This window comes from Chiloscyllium plagiosum, chromosome 22 (genome assembly GCF_004010195.1).
Source record: "Chiloscyllium plagiosum isolate BGI_BamShark_2017 chromosome 22, ASM401019v2, whole genome shotgun sequence".
Classification (NCBI taxonomy): domain Eukaryota; kingdom Metazoa; phylum Chordata; class Chondrichthyes; order Orectolobiformes; family Hemiscylliidae; genus Chiloscyllium; species Chiloscyllium plagiosum.
The window spans coordinates 47512547-47532006 of NC_057731.1; the positions used below are offsets into that span (position 1 = coordinate 47512547).

Genomic DNA, 19460 nt, shown 5'->3' on the forward strand with positions numbered 1-19460 from the left:
TGATAATGCTCTTGAGTTGCACTTGAAGGACTTGCTATGTCAAAAACGTTTTAGAAATGTAAGTTGTTGCATTGTGAATTTTGAGAGTATCCTGAGGATGTTAAAGAGCCAAAGGCAATAGGCCTGAGTGCATACACTCAATAGCAACTATTGCGATTGTGTTTAAAATCAGTGATCAATGGCAAAATAATTACCCCCCAAGAGACAGAGTTCCAAATAACTCAATATTATCTAAATGACTTGGAACAACGATCATCATCTGAGAATAAACTGCATAATTAATCGATTGCTACTGTGTTTGACATGACTGGAGGAACACTCGACAGCTATTTTACTGAATCCAGTAAATTAGACAAAACTCCTTGAAACATAGTGATCAATTTCTACAGTGAAAAAGTCTCTTATTTACTTATAGCCACAGGCCGTGATTGGTTTGTGATCTTATTGTCTTGACCCTGCTACGGTACAAAATCCACAGCAATGGGAAATCGTTGCTTTGACCAGGGGAAACTAGGCCAAACACTGCTTGATCAAAGGTCACAAGGTCAAGGCTAGGAATCCACTTTAAAATCACAAAATGCGCAACACTCACTGTTCAAGGTATGTTCTTCGAAGTCAACCAGAAAGATGCATTAGGACATATAAGAGACAAGCATGCCAAAGGTGATCTTTTGGAGAGACAGTCTCTATTTCCAAAGTTTTTTTAAAACTTGCTAATGGGAATGAAAATTGCGGTGCAGGGAATGCACAGCAGGTCAGGCAGCATCCGAGGAGCAGGAGAGTCGATGTTTTGGGCATTAGCACTTCATCGGGAATGAGGCTTGTGAAAGGGTGGGGCTGAGTTGGAGGGTTGGATCTGGGATAAGGTTGGGACAGGGGAAATGAGGAAACTGGCGAAGTCGGTATTGATGTCGTGTGGTTGGAGGGTCCCAAGGTGGAAGAAGAGGTGTTCTTTCTCCAGGTGTCAGGTGGCTTGAATTTGGTGTTGGGGGAGGTCCAGGACTTGCATGTCTTTGGCAGAGTCGGAGGGGAAGTTGAAGTGGTTGGCCATAGGGCAGTACGGTTGTTTGGTTCATGTGTGTCCCAGGAGATGTTCCCTGAAACTCGCAGAACACTTCAGGACACATCCGCCAACTTGCGGAACGTTTTAGGGAACATCTCTGGGACATGTACACCAAACAACCTTATCACCCTGTGGTCAATCACTTCAACTCCATATCCCACTTTCCCAAGGACATGCAAGTCCAGGATCTCCTCCACCACCAAATCCAAGCCACCTGATGTCTGGAGGAAGAACACCTCATCTTCTGCCTTGGGACCCTCCAGACTTTCTGCTCCCCTAGCCGAGCTGTTCCAACACTGTCAGTGTGGAAAATTGCGCAGATATGTCTTGTACACAAAAAGCAGGACAAATCCAACCTGGCCAAGTACTGCCCCGCCAGTCTACTCTCGATCATCAGTAAAGTGATGGAAGGTGTCATCAACAGAGCTATCAAGCAGCATCTGCTCAGCAATAACCTGCTCAGTGATGCCCAGTTTGGGTTCTGCCAGGGCCACTCAGCTCCTGACCTCATTACAGCCTTGGTTCAAGCATGGACGAAAGAGCTGAATTCCAGAGGGGAGGGGAGAGTGGCAGCCCTTGACATCAAAGCTGCATTTGACCAAGTGTGTAATCAAGATGACCTAGTAAAAGTGGAATCAACAGATATCAGCTGATTGGAGTCACACCTGGCAAATGGTTGTGGTTGTTGGAGGTCAGTCATCTCAGCTCCAGAACATCTCTGCAGGGATTCCTCAGGGTAGTGTCCTAGGCTGAACCATCTTCAGCTGCTTCATCAATTACCTTTCCTCCATTATAAGGTCATAAATGGAGATGTTTACCAGTGATTGCACAATTTTAGCACCATTCACAAATCCTCAGATACTGAAGCAGTCAATATTCAAATGCAACAAGACATGGACAAAACCCAGGCTCAGGCTGACAAGTGGCAAATAACAACTGTAGCACAAAAATGTTAGGTAATGACCATCTCCACTACAGACAATCTAACAGCCACCCCTTAACATTCAATGGTGCTACCATCACTGAATCACTCGCTATGAACATCCTGGGAGTTACCATTGACCAGAAACTCAACTGGACTCGCCACATAAACACAGTGGCTACAAGAGCAGGTCAGAGGCTAGGAATACTACAGCATGTAACTCACTTCCTGACTCCCCAGAGTTTATCCACCATCTACACAAGTCAGGAGTGTGATGGAATACTCCCGACTTGCCTGGATGGGTGCGGCTCCAACAACACTCAAGAAGCTTGAAACTATCCAGGATAAAGGAGCCCATTAGATTGGCACCTCATCCACAAGCATCTACCCTTCCATCACCGATGCTCAGTAGCAGCAGTGTGTACTATCTTGAAGATGCACTGCAGAAATTCACCAAAGATCCTTAGACAGCATCTTCCAAACCCATGACCCATTTCCATCTAGAAGGACAAGGGCAGCAGATACATGGGATCACCATCACCCTCAAGCTTCCCTCCAAGTCACTCACCATCCTGACTTGGAAATATATCGCTGTTCCTTCACTGTTGCTGGGTCAAGTTCCTGGAACAACTAAGTGCATTGTAGGCCTTGCTATCGCACACAGAATGCAGCCGTTGAAGAAGGCAGCTCACACCACCTTCTCAAGGGCAACTAGGGATGGGCAATAAATGCTGGCCCAGCTAGCTACGTGCATGTTCCATGAGTGAATTAAAAAAACCTAAATTAGATTCCAGTCTGTAACTCACTCCCAAGATCTATTATTCTATATTTAAACCCGTGAATCCCTTGATTATATTCCAGCCAGTAACACTCTCATGGCTATCTGTTATTCTATAGTGCCTTTTGGGGAAGCAGTATTTTCAGTTCCAATGAGATCTGATGCTCTGCTATTTCATCGACAAGCTGTTTAAAATGATTTGCTTACTTGCTCTGATGCTTGGAGCCCTGTAGGTGAGCGTGAAACTGTTCCACCGAGTTCAGGATCACATTACAGATGTTGCAGGTGTAGCTGCTTTTCAAAGCTGTTGAAGAAAAAGACAGAAAAATGTAAGGACCGAGTCTCTCGGTTCGCTGAGTCGGGTTTATGCCTGAATCCCCAGGCTGTGGTTAAATTCCACTGGCCTTCCCTCCCAATTCCCATCTCTCTGCCATTCTCAGTTCCTGTACAATTTGACTGAGTGCCTGGTCCCAGGCTAGCACTTCCCCAGCCCTGCACTTGAAAATAAATGGGTCAAAGGCCAGTCCAGGCAATCAGATCAACCCAAGAATGAAGCTCCAGCTCTGAGTTCCAGTTTGACATGCAGAACGATACTTGCATTTGAGGGGTTGCAAATGACTCCTCATGGAGACAGTAGGAATGTAAGGATGTAGACAGAAGATGGAAGGTTGCTTACCAGGCAAAAAAAAAACAATTCTTCCAGTACTTCACAATGTTTTCCAAGGGCAGAGTGTGAATGGATCAATATGGCAGCCTTGTAATCAGCCAATGAATTCTTCCACTACTTCACACTGTTTTTCAGGGGAACACCAACAGCTTCTTTAACTGATTGCCACTTGATATGCTTCTCTTCACAAAACACCCCGGGAGATTTACTTTGTTCAAGATCGATGTAGGTTATTGCTGCACCTCACTGGCCATCGACCCATGTAGGAGTGGCCCAGCTACAACATATCTTGGCTTCCATTCTCACCCTCCCTGTGAGTAAGGGGTCCGCTCCATCTCTAGATGTTCATTCCCCCCCACCGACCTCACCCATCACATTCCCAACCAGTCACCACCCAACTGAGTTGGAGGGTCAAATGCGTGCCTTAAGCACAAACTGGGCTGCAGGCTTTTAAAAATCAAGCCAACATTACATCGATGATACATAAAACATACGAAATAAGAAAAGATGCAGTCTATTCAGCCCCTTGACTGTGCGCCCCCATTCAATAAAACTATGGCTGCTCCAAACGTATTTCAAATTCCACTTCCCTGCCTACCCCTGAAAACCCTTGGTTCCCTTTCCTAACAAGAATCTATTCACCGCTGACTTTAAAATAATCAATGATCTTCCAAGGCAGAGAGTTCCCTCTGAGAGAAAATCTCCTCATCTATCTCTTAAAAAGGTTACGTCTAATTTTACATAATCAACGCTCCCTAGCTTTGGACTCCCCATCTCCCCCCACTGTGAGATTGTAATATTTTGCAGCACTCTGTAGCTATTATTTTTGGGGTTTGCGATGAATTTGTGCTTTTATGTGGCTGCACTCCAACCCAAGGGGGGCTTGGTCCATAATTAAGCCATATGAAAGTGAAAACAAAGTGGACAAAAATTTGAAAGCAATGACGTTATGTTAAATTTATACAGAGCCATGTTAGACTGCTCCTTCTTTTGTTGTGTGGTTTTTTTTTTCGCTCATATCCATACATTTATATTCCAGACAGACTCCTGAGATCAAGAACTTCCTTCAAACTTGGGCTTCTTTATGACACTGTTTATTACACATCAAGACAAAATACTATATGGATGGTTCTCAAGCTCTATCTTACTGTCACAGTATTGGAAGATTACTCCATGAACTCTACTGTCTCATACTGTCAATCTACTCCACGTGCTCCCCTGCATGTGATTTTAACGTTAGACTTCAGGCTTCACCCTAGCTCTCCATGTGTTTCTCTCTTCTGTCTTAACTTCTCCCATTCTATGTTATTTATGCCCAGTGAGGAGCAGCTCAGTAGCACCATCGCAATGTTGCTCCAGGGACCTGCAGACCTTATACAACGTGCTTCATATCTCAGAAAGATGTCAGAATATGGGAGGAAAGAATTAAAGCAAAATTATGCAATTAAATCCATCAGAACATTTTGCACGCTGAGACTTTTATTTTAGTGATAATGATTTTTAAAATTATGAATGGGTTTTTAGAGTGGACAAGGGCAAGATTCTTCCCCATCTCGAGGAGAACAGAACTAGCGGCCACAGATACTAATAAAAACATTTGCCATCAGTGAAGGAGAGAAAGAGCCGGAAGTTGTTGGAGTTCATGCTCAGTGACTCTACCCTGTGGGTACCAGCACCAGAGTGACCACAAAGGTTCTGGATCAGGTCTCTGGCAGCACAGCAATTGCCTCTTAGACTAATCTCATTGACATTGAGTCACAAGGGTGAATGGAAATCATTGTTCATGCACCTACTGCAAGTGGCCCTGTGTGGCAGGACATCAAACAGGGCTCGAGTATAACAATGAACACAGAGGACGAGCTGACACTCATTGTCAAGACTCATGTGGTAACACTGACCTAGGGCAAATAATGACCTAGTGGAATTATCACTAGACAGTGAGGAGAATCCCCCTCATTCCAGATGATGAGCTCACACTCAAAACGTCGACTCTCCTGCCCCTCGGATACTGCCTGACTGGCTGTGCTTTTCCAGCACCACACTTTTCGACTATTAATCCAGTGACCCAGGTAATGTTCTGGGGATCTGGGTTCAAAGCCTGTCCTGGCAGGCAGTGACAGCTAATTCAATAATCTGGAATTACTGATGTCCTTGAGGGAAGGAAAGCTGCTGTCCTTACCTGTCTGGTCTACAAGTGACTCCAGACCCACAGCAACACAGTTGACTCTTAACTACTCCCTCTGGGTAATTAGGGTTGGTCCATCCATTGATGGATGGATTTTCTCTCCATACATAACCTTGATATACTGGGAGGAGGTGTGTGTGTGTGTGTGTGTGTGTTTAGTCATTCAGTCCACTGGATGCAAACAGCAGCCTGTTATACAGTAGCAAGCAGACCCACAATCAGGAAATTACAGTTGTCGTTTTCTCGTGATTGGTGGAGATGAGGAAGGACCTTTGATCCCCCTAATCTCATCCTTCCAGAATACAAAACCAGTCCTGTCCAATTAAAGCACTTGCCACTGCGATAACTGTGTCCAGTCTCTTAGCCTTGAACAGTCAGCTCCAGTTATAAAATCACAGGGCATTTCACAGATTGAGCAAGACTATTTTTTGCCATGACAAGGTCATACGACATTCATCCCATTATTAAATGAGAGAAGGACATTACACAATCTCGAATCTCGCAGCTTGGAAAATGCTGTCTGGCAGCGTTTATGCTTCAAACAAAACTGCTACCACTTCACTTCATCTCATCCTATCAATATATTCTTCAATTCCTTTCTTGCTCCTGTGTTATTTAGTTTCCCCTTAAATGCGTCTGCTAAACTCCTGCCCACACCCTCTAGTAACAATTCCACATTCCAACAACTCCCTTAGTAAAAAGACTTCTCCCGTTGTGCAAACTGAATTGAATCGAATTGAATTAGCTTTATTGTCACATGTACTGAAATCAGTACAATGAAACGTTTACAGGGCCATCCGAGGTACAAAGGTACCGAGGTACAGATGCTTAAGAACAAATCCTTCGGAAAAGGAAGTAGAAGAATAAAGAAATATAAAGTCCAGCAATAATTTAGCAAAATAGAGAAATAAAATGTTCAGAAGAATTATCTTTCCAACCCAGTCCATGCCAGGACCTGGCCTCTAGTAACTGAAAAGTGACCTTCACCATGTGTCAAATTTATTAATATCTGTATCCATAGAATCATACAGTCATACAGCATGGAAACAGACCCTTCAGTTCAACTCGTCCACGCTGACCCTAATCCCAAACTAAACTAGTCCCACTTGCACTTGGCCCATATTTCTCTAAATGTTTCCTATTCAAGTACCTATCCAGATGTATTGTAAATGTTGTAACTGTACCTGCATCTCCCACTTCCTCTGGCAGTTCATTTCACATATGAACCATCCTCTGTGTGAAAACAATGCTGCTTAGGTCCCTTTTAAATCTTTCCCCTCTCACCTTAAAATGATGTCCCCTAGTTTTGAACACACCCACCTTAGGGAAAAAGACCTTTGCTTACCATCTTATCTATGTCCCTCATGATTTTATAAACCTCTAGAAGGTCACCCTTTAACCTTCAACATTCTGGTGAAAAAAGTCCCAGCCTTTCCAGACTGTGTTTATATATATCTCAAACCCTCCAGTCCTGGCAGCATCCTAGTAATTTTTTTCTAAACACTCTCAAACTTAATAATATCCTTCCTAGAGCAGGGCCACCAGAACTGTACACAGCAGTCCAAAAATGGCCTCACCAACGTCCTGTACAACCTCAACATGATACCCCAACTCCTGTACGCAATGGTCTGAGCAATGAAGACAAGTGTGCTAAATGCTTTCTTAATCACCCTGTCTACCTGTGATGTAACTTTCAAAGAACAATGTATCTTAACCACTATGTCTCTCTGCTTGACGACACTGTCCAGGGCCCTGCCATTAACTGTATAAGTCCTGCACTTGTTTGATTTACTATAATTGTTTTTCAGATGCAGAATGGTTCAGGAATAATGTTCTAGCATACAGGACTTACCAGCAGCTTTGAGGCGTTTTTTTCTTACTCATTCACGGGATGAGGGTGATGTTGGCTGGGCCAACATTTATTGCCCAGAAGGCAGTTAAGAGTCACTCACATTGCAATGAGTTTGAAGTCCCATGTTGGCCAAAACAGGTAACAATGACAGTTTCCTTCCCTAAAGGATATTAGTGAACCAGATGGGTTTTTATAGTCATCATTAGACACTTAACTCCAGAATTTTATTGAATTCAAATTCCACCATCTGCCATGGCAGGATTTGAACCCAGGTCCCCAGAACATTACCTGGGGTCGCTGGAGAAACAGTCCAGTGATAATACCGCTAGGCCATCAAGTCCCCTAATTCTTGGAACCTACATATCACTGATAAGGCCAACATTTATTGCCCACACCAACCGCTCTTGAGAATGTTATGGTGAGCCTTATTTTTAAATCATTGCAGCCGCAGTGTAGGTCCACAAACAGTGCTTTTATTCTGTCGTGGTTTGATACAACTGGGGGGATGATTGGCCATTTCAGAGGACAGTTCGCAGTCAGTCACACTGCTGTCAGTCTGGAGGCAAGTGTGGGTCAGATCAGGTAAGGACAGCCAATTTCCTCCTCTGAAGATAATTAGCGGTAGGTAGGCAGTAAATATGGAGTGCTTAAAATCAGGAATGCTCAGAAGGCCAGAATAGGAGGAGAGCTGAGATTTTGGGATTGCCATTGAGCTGAGTTAAGCACTCAGGACTGTGGAATGGGATCAGAATTTGTCCTTCTCATTCAATAATGTAATATAATCCGGGCTACGGTGGAAAGGACTGGCAGTGACTTTGCTGTATCCGTAAATACAACAAACATTTAATTAGAACCGCAAGTTCAAAAGTCCAGTGATTGAAAAGGATACAGTCACTAATTGACAGACACATTATTGCTTGACAGAAACTAAATATCCTTCATTTTTATCTCAACAACAGTAGAGCTGGTAATTTTAACCCAGACTTTAATAGCCTGAGATAAAATAGTGTAATGTATTCTATCTGTACTTTGCATGACTCTGAAGCAAAACTCCCTGCTAAGAGCCATTGAATGTGGTAATGAGGACTGGACATCAGATACACAGCACTGGGTTACTTAATGAACTGTGACAGAAAACAAACTCACACGGACCAGGGCTTGGACCAGTCAGTTCAAACAATGCTTCAAATCTTATCAATTCATGGAAAGTCCTGGAATATGAACATAGAAAGAGGCCATTCAGCCCATCATTCCTGTGAGAGAGTCATCCACTCCCTTTAGACCGACCCAATTCTTTTCTGCAAGTTTCTGTTGAATGTGCTCCTCTTATTGTTTCAGATTACAACAACTCACTGTGCAAACAAAATTCTCCCTATACTGCTTCTTTTTCTTTCAACCCTCGGACACTTACCCTTCTGCCAATGGGAACAGTTTCTCCTTGTTTATATCATCTAGTCTTTTGAACACTTCCATCAAATTGAAATGCTTTATTCCTATAAATGAAGTGTGTCAGCCTTCTACCATTCAAGAAAAAACCCACTGACCCCTCTCCTTCCCAAGGTGTAGTGGTCAGAATCATAGAGTTCCAATGGTGTGCAAGGAGGTCATTCAGCCCATTCCGACCCTCTGAGCAGCATCCCAACCAGATCCAACCCCTATACCCTATAAGCCCCCATTTCCCATGGCCAATCCTCCTAACTGAGACATCTTTGCGTCGTGGGAGGAAACCCACACGGGCGTAGGGAGAACATGCAAACTCCACAAAGACAGTCGCTCAAGAGTGAGATAAACCCAGGTCCTTGGCACTGAGGTAGTTGTGCTAAGCACGGAGCCGCCTGGTGAGAATAGGCTGAGGCTAAATACGCTGTGAAGGTTCAATACAGCCAAATCAAGTGAAAGACATCAAATACACTCAGCCAATCTGGTACAGTTGGTACAACATCCACAAACACCCATCAGCAAAGATTCTTTTCATTCTAAACCATCAGATTAGCCGAGGCTATGGCTTCCCTCCCTTCACTTGGCCACTTTTCCTTGTTTGCTACTCTCTGCCTTAGCCCTAAACTCATACCTTTCCCTCATTATTTTCCCTATCTCCCGTCATATCCTCTCTGAGCTCATCTTGTCCGGGTGAATCAGTTCATATTCACTCAATCCTAATCTGCTAAACTGCTGACCATCTTTCAGAGCCCCACGTGAGCTGACATTGTTGATGGTTCTCTGTCTTCAGGTAAGTCTCCAATAAATCTACTGTCATTACATCTCTTCTCAAAAAAAAATACTATCCTTGACCTGATCCATTTTGCAAATTATTTGCCCCATTTCCAAACTCTGTGAACATAGTGTCACCTCCCAAATCCATTTCCATCTTTCTCCAGGACTCCATGTTTCAATCCCTCGATCGAGTTTCAATCCCTGTCACAGTCCCAAAACAGTCAAAATTACAGTGAGTGTGACTGGGACAAAGGTAAATTTTCCCTCCCCACCCTCTCTGCATTCTTCTTGACCTATCTGCAGCCTCTGACACAGTTGAAGATATCATCTTCTTGAATCTCTGTCAGCTGTTGCCCAGCTGGATGGGAACACTCTATCCTGATTCCATCATTGTCTACTGAATCAAAGCAATGGCTTTCTACCCCCACAATAGCTCCACAGAGGCCAGTATCCCATCATCAAGTCACCCTTCCAGAGCTCCCAGATTGGACCAAATTAACAGCCCCAATCAGGGAACTCATATTCTATGAGGTCCATCTGACTGACCTCGTTACACTCACTCCATCCCTTCTCCTCTGAGTCTGAGGACACTGACCAGTTTTTTTTATTTAGCTCTTCCTGGGCATTTTAGCACCAAGTCAGGTTCCTCCAACCCTCCCTCTGCCACGGGTGGCAAGTAACTTGCAATAGCTCACCTCTTGTCACTAGAAGCATCTGAGAATAAATTCATTCTCTTTGTCAAGTGGCAAAGGCATCGAGGTGGCAACATTCACCATGTTCATCTCAGATTCCAAGGTATATTCAAAGTTTGATGGAGAGGGAGAACCCACAGGTTCTAGAACAGTCAGAAAGGCTGTCGAGCAGCCAGGCACATTTTGCTCCCACACTGTTTGTGAGTTTGCAGCTTTCATGTGGTCCACGTGGTTGCACTTATTCGAACTTTATACGTCACTGCACCTGAGCTCTCATTGACCATGTCTCTTACCCATGCAGGATCATTCCCATGATTCCTACACCAAACCCCGTCCCCTGAAGGAAACTGTCTTCCTCGCTTAGTGAAGTCTTGTGTCTGGCATTGGTGTTCTTAATGCTGTTTCACCCTCCAATCCAGGTCTGGGAAGATCAGATTTAACCTGGTGCGGAGCCTTTTCCCATGAGCAACTCTGCTGGAGTTATCCCTGTCTTCCCATGAGGGGTGGTCCTATAATCAAATGGGAACAGGAACAGTTTGGAAACTTATGAAGCTGTAAGCTGTTTCTTTACGGAGAAAGTGAGGTCTGCAGATGCTGGAGATCAAAGTTGAAACTTTATTGCTGGAACAGCACAGCAGGTCAGGCAGCATCCAGGGAACAGGAGATTCACGGACTCCTAGAAGTGTTGATCACATATAATGGGCCATCATTTACCAGCAGGGAATTTGAGTATTCCCTGAAGTCGAATGGTTTTTAACATATAATTGCCAGGAGTCTGTTCCCTGGATGCTGCCTGACCTGCTGTGCTGTTCCAGCAATAAAGTTTCAGCTGTTTCTTTAAGCCTGTCTTCAATCTTTGGACTGTTCTTTCTGCCAGGCCAGTGGATGACGGATGGTATGGAGCTGTCCTTATATGTTAAAAACCATTCGACTTCAGGGAATACTCAAATTCCCTGCTGGTAAATGATGGCCCATTATATGTGATCAACACTTCCAGGAGTCCGTGTATTGCAAAAGATGCGTGCAATTTCCCTGTCATTGTCCCCGTGTTTAATTAATGAACTCCATGCACATCCAGAAGAAGAAGAAGGGCTTATGCCCGAAACGTCGATTCTCCTGTTCCCTGGATGCTGCCTGACCTGCTGCGCTTTTCCAGCAACACATTTCCAGCTCCATGCACATCCAGCCACTTTGAGTGGGCGTTCCACAATGACTAAGAACATTGAACCTATGAAAGGACCTGCATAATCGATGTGCAACCAAGTCCAGTGTTTGCCAGGCCATTCCCATGAATGGCGGTAAGTTGGCACTCTGGGCCATGTCTGCATCCAATCCTGGCCGACATCTTCATTTTGGAAACCCCTGGATGATCCTGGTAGAGTTCAGCCAGTATCTTTGCTTGGGATAGTTGGCCTTGTTCCCCATAACAATATGCGGTCCTCGGCTGTGAGCTGGTCTCTCCAGATCCAGAAAGTCTCCATTCTGGTTGTGATGACCCCTTGGTTTCCTCCATCACCATTAGATGTTTCAGTTTTGCCAGGACTGGATCTTTCTGCGTTCAAAGTCTGATAAAGTCTGAAAACGTCAGCTGTGATTGGAAGTATGTCCCGAAAATTTAAAAACATCATGGACTGTTCCAGTGGTGATACCACCAGCGGTGTATCTGCCAGCAGGAGGTGAATGCCACGCATCCACATTTACTACTTAGCCTCCCGGACTGTGGTCCAATTTGTCATTATATGAGATTAGTATTTGACCCCAGTGCTGAATTTGGCCTGAAGCCATGGATAGCATTGCCTTGATCTCTTTAAGTAAACTTAGCAGTAGTTTGTTGTCCATTATTATTACAAATTTATATCTGTAAAGATATTGCTGGAACCACCTGAGTAAAAAGTATGACCGTCAAACCTTTCTTCTCTATCTGGGTGTATTTATGCTCCGTATTAGCCAAAGTCCTGGATGCACACACTATTGGGCATTCCTTTCCACTGGGCCACCAATAAGCTAATACTACCCCAATGCTGTACAGGGAGGCATTGCATGTCAATACAAGATCTTGCTTGTGATCATAGTGTGCCGACATCTTAGAGGATGCTAGCTGTTTCTTCAATTCTTGGAAAGCAATGTCTTGGCTGAGCCACCATTTCCAAGACTGGCCCTTTTTTAAAAGTTGATACAAAAGGTGCCAGAATGGAGGCCAGGTTATGTATGAACAGTCGATCTAAGCTCTGGTACAGATGTGGGAGCTGGGGCACCTTTGATTGCCCTCACTGGTGGTGACCCGGTCTTGTCAACTTCAGGTTGGTCACTTGGGGTGCCTGGAACACACATATCTAACTTTGAAAGCTTATGTACACCTGGGAGGAATGTCCAAGGCCTATATCCAAGTTCTCTAAGGTCTCCTTATTTGTCTTCCCTGTTGTTAGTATGTCATCTAGATAAATAGCGAACTGGGGTAGACTTTGTAAAATGTTCTCCATTTCTCGCTACAAAATTACACAGGACTGATGATATCTCAAATGGCAGTCTTGTGTATTAGTACAAACCCTTATGGGTATTAATTGTAGCATACTTCTGGGAAACCTCATCTAACCGCAATTACAAATTCACATGGCTCATGTCCATCTTTGTGAAGAACAGCCCTCCTGCCAGCTTTGTGTATAAATTCTTTATGTGAGGGGTTGGGTAGTTGTCCAGAAGTAGTTTATCATTTTGTTAAAATCCCCACAAAGGCGAACCGAGCTATCGGGCTTCACAATCTGTACGACAGCTGCTGCCCATTCCACAAACTGGACTGGTTTGATGATTCCTTTGCTTTCCAGCCTCTTGATTTCTGCCTCTACTCTTGCACTTGAGTGACCTCATTACAATCAATGCACCCTCCAGTTTCTCATCAGCATATTGCCCCTCTGCAACACATCCGAAGGCACAGGTTTAATTTTCACACATAACACCGTTGACACCCAACTCTGCCTCACCATCATGTCTCTCTTGACCACCCCACTAAATGATCAGATTGAATATCCAACATCCATGGAGCATAATGTCCCTCCAAGCAATTTCTGGGAAGACTGGATCCATTGTTTTCAGTTCCTGCTCCAGACATCATTCCATAACTACTGACTGCTTCCTTCTCCCTGACAACAGTCTCAGAATAAACCAGCCTGATGACAATCTTGGTGTCATATTTGGGCCCGAGATGAGCTTCTGGTCACACATTTACTTCATTATTTAAGATTTGCCTCCTTCCAACTCTGTAAATGGCTCCACTTTACCCCAGTATCAGCTCAACAGCTGCTGAAACTATTTTGATGCACTTGACAGTGTTCCTTCATATTCTCCCCAACATAAACTCGAGGTCATTGAAAACTCTGTTGTCCACGCCTGAGCCTGCAGCAGATCCCATTCTGCCCTCATTACTTGTGTTTGCTGACCTCTCGATCCATCAATTTTTAAATTCTCATTCTTGTTTTCAAGCTCCCCCTTACCTTTCCCTGTAATCTCCTCTAGCCCCACTTCCTGTGGGAGAGATGGAAGTTTTGGAATATTGCTGATGCTTCACAGAGTCATACAGGACAGAAATCAACCTCTCACTCCATCCTTATAATTCAAATCCTCCATTCCCAGCAATATCTTGGTAAATCTCTTCAGAACACTCTCCAACTTGATAATATCCTCCTATAGCAGGGCGACAGAACTGGACACAGTGTTCCAGAAGAGGCCTCACAACTTGTACAACCTCCACATGACGCCCCAACTCCTATACTCAATGGTCTGAGCAGTGAAGGCACATGTGCTAAACTCCTTCTTAACCGCCCTGTCTACCTGTTACAGTAACATAGTAAGTTGGCTTAAAACATTTCACAGGAAGCTTATCAAACAACATTTCATACTAAACTACATGGAAGACAAATCCCAAAAGTTTACTCAACATATTTCCACTGGAACTTCTAAGAGTGAACAGTGATTTGATTGTAGTGTCCAAGATTCTGAATGGTCTGGACAAGGTGGACATGGAGAGGATGTTTCCACTTGTGTATCAGTCCAAAACTAGGGGGTACACAGTTTTAAAGTTAGGGCTCACCCTTTCAGGACAGAGACGAGATATTCCGTCCATCCCCGCCTCAAGAAGCCTGTGCAATTTTGGAACTCCTTGTCTCAGAGCTTGTTGGAAATGGGGTCACTGAATATTTTGAAGACAGATGTGAATAGATTCTTGCTAGGCAATGGATCGAGGGTTTATTGGTGGTAGGTGGGAAAATGGAATTCAGGACTCGAATAGATCAGCAATAATCTTACTAAATGGCAGAGCAGACTTGAGGGGCCAAATGCTCTTCTGCTTCCATTTTCTCTGTTTCCCTTCAGTGTGGAAACAGGCCCATTCGGCCCAACAAGTCTCCACTGACCCTCCGAAGAGCAACCCACCCAGACCCATTCCCCCACCCTACATTTACCCCTGACTAATGTACCTAACACTATGGGCAATTTAGCATGACCAATTCACCTAACCTGCATATTTTTGGATTGTGGGAGGAAACCAGAGCACCTGGAGGAAACCCACACACATACAGGGGGAGAACGTGCAAACTCCACACAGACAGTCGCCCAAGGAGGGAATTGAACCCGGGTCCCTAGTGTTGTGAGGCAACAGTGCTAACCACTGAGCTACCATACTGCCCCATGTTCTATGTTTTAAGGTCATCCCTAAAAGGTGGGGGCAGAGAGATGTGAGGCACAAATCCAGACATTAGAGTCCCAGCTACTGCAGGCTCTGCCTCCAAAGGTGGGCCAATTAAAATTAACAATGAGCAAGAGACCAGAGATTCAGGAGTGTTGACAGGCTGGCTAGGAAAGAGCGAGGTCTTGGGGAGATTTGGAAACAAGGATGAAAATGTCAACATCAAGGGTTTGTTGGACTGAGACATCAGCAAGAGATAGGGGAATGAGACTGGTTGTAAATTAAGATACAGAGAATAGAGTTTTGGTCGACTTCAAGGATGGGGAGGTGGTGTCGTAGCGGTAATATCACTGGACTAGTAACTCAGAGCCCCAGGCTAATGTTCTGGAAAGGTGAGTTCAAATCCCACCAGGGCAGGTGGCAAAATTTGAGTTCAATAAAAAATATGGAATTAAAATCTGACCTAATATGACAGTGTAACCTCTGTCAATTGTAAAAAGCCCTTAATCATCCGTTAATCCAAGATGGAGGACAGAAAAAATGTGGCTGTAAGAGCTGCTCCTTTTTTGAGGTATTTTGGGTGTTGGACAGGAACAACAATTACTGTTTTATATACTGTATTGTTTTGGAACTTTGAGGGACAAAAGATCAAAACAACAGCACTTTAAAAAAATGGAAGACAGACAAAGGCAGGGATCACATGGTCAGAGAAAGAAACTTATACTGCTGCCTGACACAGCAGTGAATCTGCACAGTTACTGCCTTTGCTGTTTGACGTCAAGTATTTCTGGACATCAGAGAGCATCTAAGAAAAATGAACAAACAGCAAAATTCACAGCTGACCTTGGAGGAACCTGTGTGGGAGACCTCGCAGCATAGGACCAGGTAAGTGCATAGTTTTTAAGTGTAGCCTTGCTGTAAATCTGTGTAGAGTGTGTAGAGTAGGTTCTTCGTTGATTATATGTTTTATTGAGATCTGTCTCTTGATTAAATTTCTAAAATATAAGCCAAAAGTATTATGTTAGCCTGGAGCAGTTTTTTTTAGAACAATAAGATGGTGCTAATTTCTGGGTCTGTGGATTGTGAAGGAGCAAAGTGTGATGTGGTCTTCCTGTCCGATGTAGGAGTTTAGGGAGAGTTTCCATGTTACTGCTGGTTATGGCTGCAGGAAGTGTCAGGAAATCCTATCATTCATAGAATCCATGCAGTTTGGAAATAGGCCATTTAGCCCAACAAGCCCATACTAACCCTCCAAAGAGTAACCTACTGTACCTCTACCCTATTATTATATACTCCCCCCTGACGAATGCACCTAACCCACACATCGCTTAACACTACGGGCAATTCAGCATGGCCAATTCACCTAACCTGCACATCTTTGGATTGTGGGATGAAACCGGAGCACCCGAAGGAAACCCACGCAAACAATGGGAGAATGTGCAAACTCCACACAGACAGTCGTCCAAGGCTTGAATTGAACCCAGGTCCCTAGCACTGTAAGGCAGCAGTGTTAACCACTGAGCCACAGTGCCACGTGGATTGGCTGGAGCAGCAGTTAGAGGCAATAAGCAATTTACAGGAGCTAGGGGGTATGATGAATGGCAGTTATAGGAAAGGAGAAAATCGCAGATACAGTTAGGTAGATGGGTTATGTCCAGGGAGGGGGCGGGGGTTTGGGTAGGCAGGTCTCCTGTGGCTGAGGTGTCAGTGGAGGAGCACTTTGGGGCCAGCGACCACAATTCTATTAGATTTAAAATAGTGATGAAAAAGGGTAGACCAGACCTAAAAGTTCAAGTTCTAAATTGGAGAAGTTGAAAGGGTTTGGAGGAATATGGTCCAGGTGCTGTCAGGTGGGACTAGATTGGGTTGGGATATCTGGTCGGCATGGACGGGTTGGACCAAAGGGTCTGTTTCCATGTTATACGTCTCTATGACTCTATAACTGCGAATGTTGTAAAACAGAAATTGCTGGAAAAGCTCAGTAGGTCTGGTAGTATGCGTGGAGAGAAATCAGAGTTAACGTTTCAGGTCATAGAGTCATAGAGATGTACAGCACGGAAACAAACCCATCGTTCCACGAGCGAAAATATTAACTTTGATTTCTCTCCACAGCTTCTGCCAGACTTGCTGAGCCTTTCCAGCAATTTCTGCTTTTCTGATAGAAAGAGACTGTCTGTTTGCAACACGACAGTAGTCACGTAGAGCGGTAATATAGGAATGGATGAATATTTCAAGAGCTGAGCTGGTTCAGGGGCAAAGAAAGTGATGTTACAGGTTTGATAGTAAGCTGACAGAGATAGTATATTATCTGTTACAGTGAAATGCACACCTGCAAGGAGCTAAATGGCTTCAGGTGATGGAAAAGGAATTAGAAGAAAGCAAAGAAAATTATGACTCCATATATTAGCAAAACAACAGTTCAAAATTTATAATACATTTTGAACTCTTGCACACAATCTCATGAAAGCTCCTCATGGTTTTGATTCCTTGCAGAAAACAAATTGTTTTCTTGTAACTCATTATTTAGAATATAGCCACCGATCATAAACAGCCAGTTAATGTATTAACCATTAGCAAACAATTATTTGCTAAACATCTGTCGGATAATTAGCTGCCGGCAAACATTTAGTTGCTGGCTCATTTCACCTCTTAAATTTCAATGATTTCCAAGGTAGTTGCATTCATCTTAATAAAGGCGAGAAGATTTAGAGGATGAGAAGATTGTGAAAAGAGTTGGAAAATGTGTTCCCAAGACAAGTGATTCACCAGTGGTTCAGAGGCAGATGAAGAAGTTAGAAATAGCTTTTTAGGCAGGATTTTCAATGCAGGCTGAGGTAGCCCAGTCAGTGTGGCGCAACCCCATTTTAAGGACTCAGACTTCATGAGTAAAAATGAATGAGATGTAGGTGTGATCGAGTGAAGGGGGAGGGAAGATTTCAGCTGTTGAACTGCTCTGGCTAGTGGGCTGCTTTTATTCATCGCCATCACAGAGGTGGCCAAACAGCAATTAGAAGATTTGATGTAAAGGCAGATTTGACACAAAAGAAAACAGACAAGGTATCTTTTTGCTGGTTATTTTTACAGCCAACATTCAGGCTTCTATAAAAAAGAAATTGATTCACTAATGTTCTTTAGCAAAAGTAATCTGCCGTCCTTACTTGGTTTGCTCCACATGACTCCAGGCCAACAGCGATGTGGTAACTTCTAACTGTCTGCTGAATTGGCCTGGCAAGATACTCAACTCTCGGAAACCTTGGGGAATCTATGGTTCAAAGCATTGGGCAACATATGATGGAGGAGTAGGGAGAGGTTGTTGGAGAGCAGAGGAAACCCATGTTACTTCTTTACAGAATTGTCATGGTGTAGAAAGAGGCCATTTGGCCCATTGTGCCTGCTAAAGAAAGCCCATTGAATTGAGTGGCAAAAAAGGTACTTAACTGACCAGGTTTGGGCATTCTCTGTGGTCAATGACCCCAGGGAGTAGAAGTACTGCCCATCAAAAATTGCCAGCCTATCAGAGGCCACTAGGTCTATTGATTGGCAATGCTTCCAGGTCAGTGGTGGTCACTACTGGTACTACACCAAGCCAGGGGCCCGTATCATTGCTTGATTGCAGACCACAAGTGGGTGATGGCAGGAGTGGTGCTAATCTGGATGGGATTCTGGGAAAGAGTTGTCAGCAGTAAGGCTGGGGAGCTGAGTATCAGAAGACCAACACCACCCCTTCCCAATCTGGTTCCCCTGATCAGGCATTGTATGCCTTTGAATAAGGTTCTCCCTCTCAGCCTTGAGCCTGCAAACCACTATGGACAGGTTTGTTTGCTCCCTGCCTGGCAAGCACCTTGTCTGCCACTGGATGAATGCCAGTGATGAATGGGATGAGGCACTTCAACAGGCACCACATGCCCCACAAAAGGTCTCAATGGATAGTGGAGTAGGTAGATCATTCAGGGACCTTCTTACAAATGACTTGATCAGGGTAGGGGCAGGAAAATGGAAGGGCTCTCACAACCATCACATCTTCCTCATTAAATGCCCTTCTGCCACCAAACTGACATGATGGGGAGAAATCATTTCTACTCTTAGAACTCTACAGGACAGAAAGGAGGCCATTTGGCCCATCATAAGCAGTGAATATTCCTGGGCCCTTGGAGGTGGGGTGTGAGAGAAGATGTCAGGAATGTGTTGCTGGAAAAGTACAGAAGGTCAGACAGCATCTGAGGAGCAGAAAAGTCGACATTTCGGGCCGGAGCCCTTCATTGGGAAACTGTGAGAAAAGATGGTCAGAAAATGTGTTGGGCTGGCTTCCTGAGGAGTTACTGCCTCCAGCCAATTTTCCCAAGGGTGAGATGAAACCAAGTTAAGGTTGCTAAAGTTTCATTTAGTGGTCATTTTGTGATAGGAAGGTG

At 44.2% G+C, this 19460-nt stretch overlaps 1 protein-coding gene across 3 annotated transcripts in view; it reads right to left on the minus strand.

Annotated features, from left to right (window-relative positions):
- zgc:171482 (zinc finger protein) overlaps positions 1-19460 on the minus strand; it is a 374188-nt gene that overhangs the window by 84554 nt on the left and 270174 nt on the right. For all 3 annotated transcript variants that reach the window (XM_043712993.1, XM_043712992.1, XM_043712994.1), the window contains one exon: positions 2971-3067. In XM_043712993.1, the coding sequence (XP_043568928.1) occupies positions 2971-3067 (97 nt within the window). The remainder of the gene's footprint in view (positions 1-2970; positions 3068-19460) is intronic.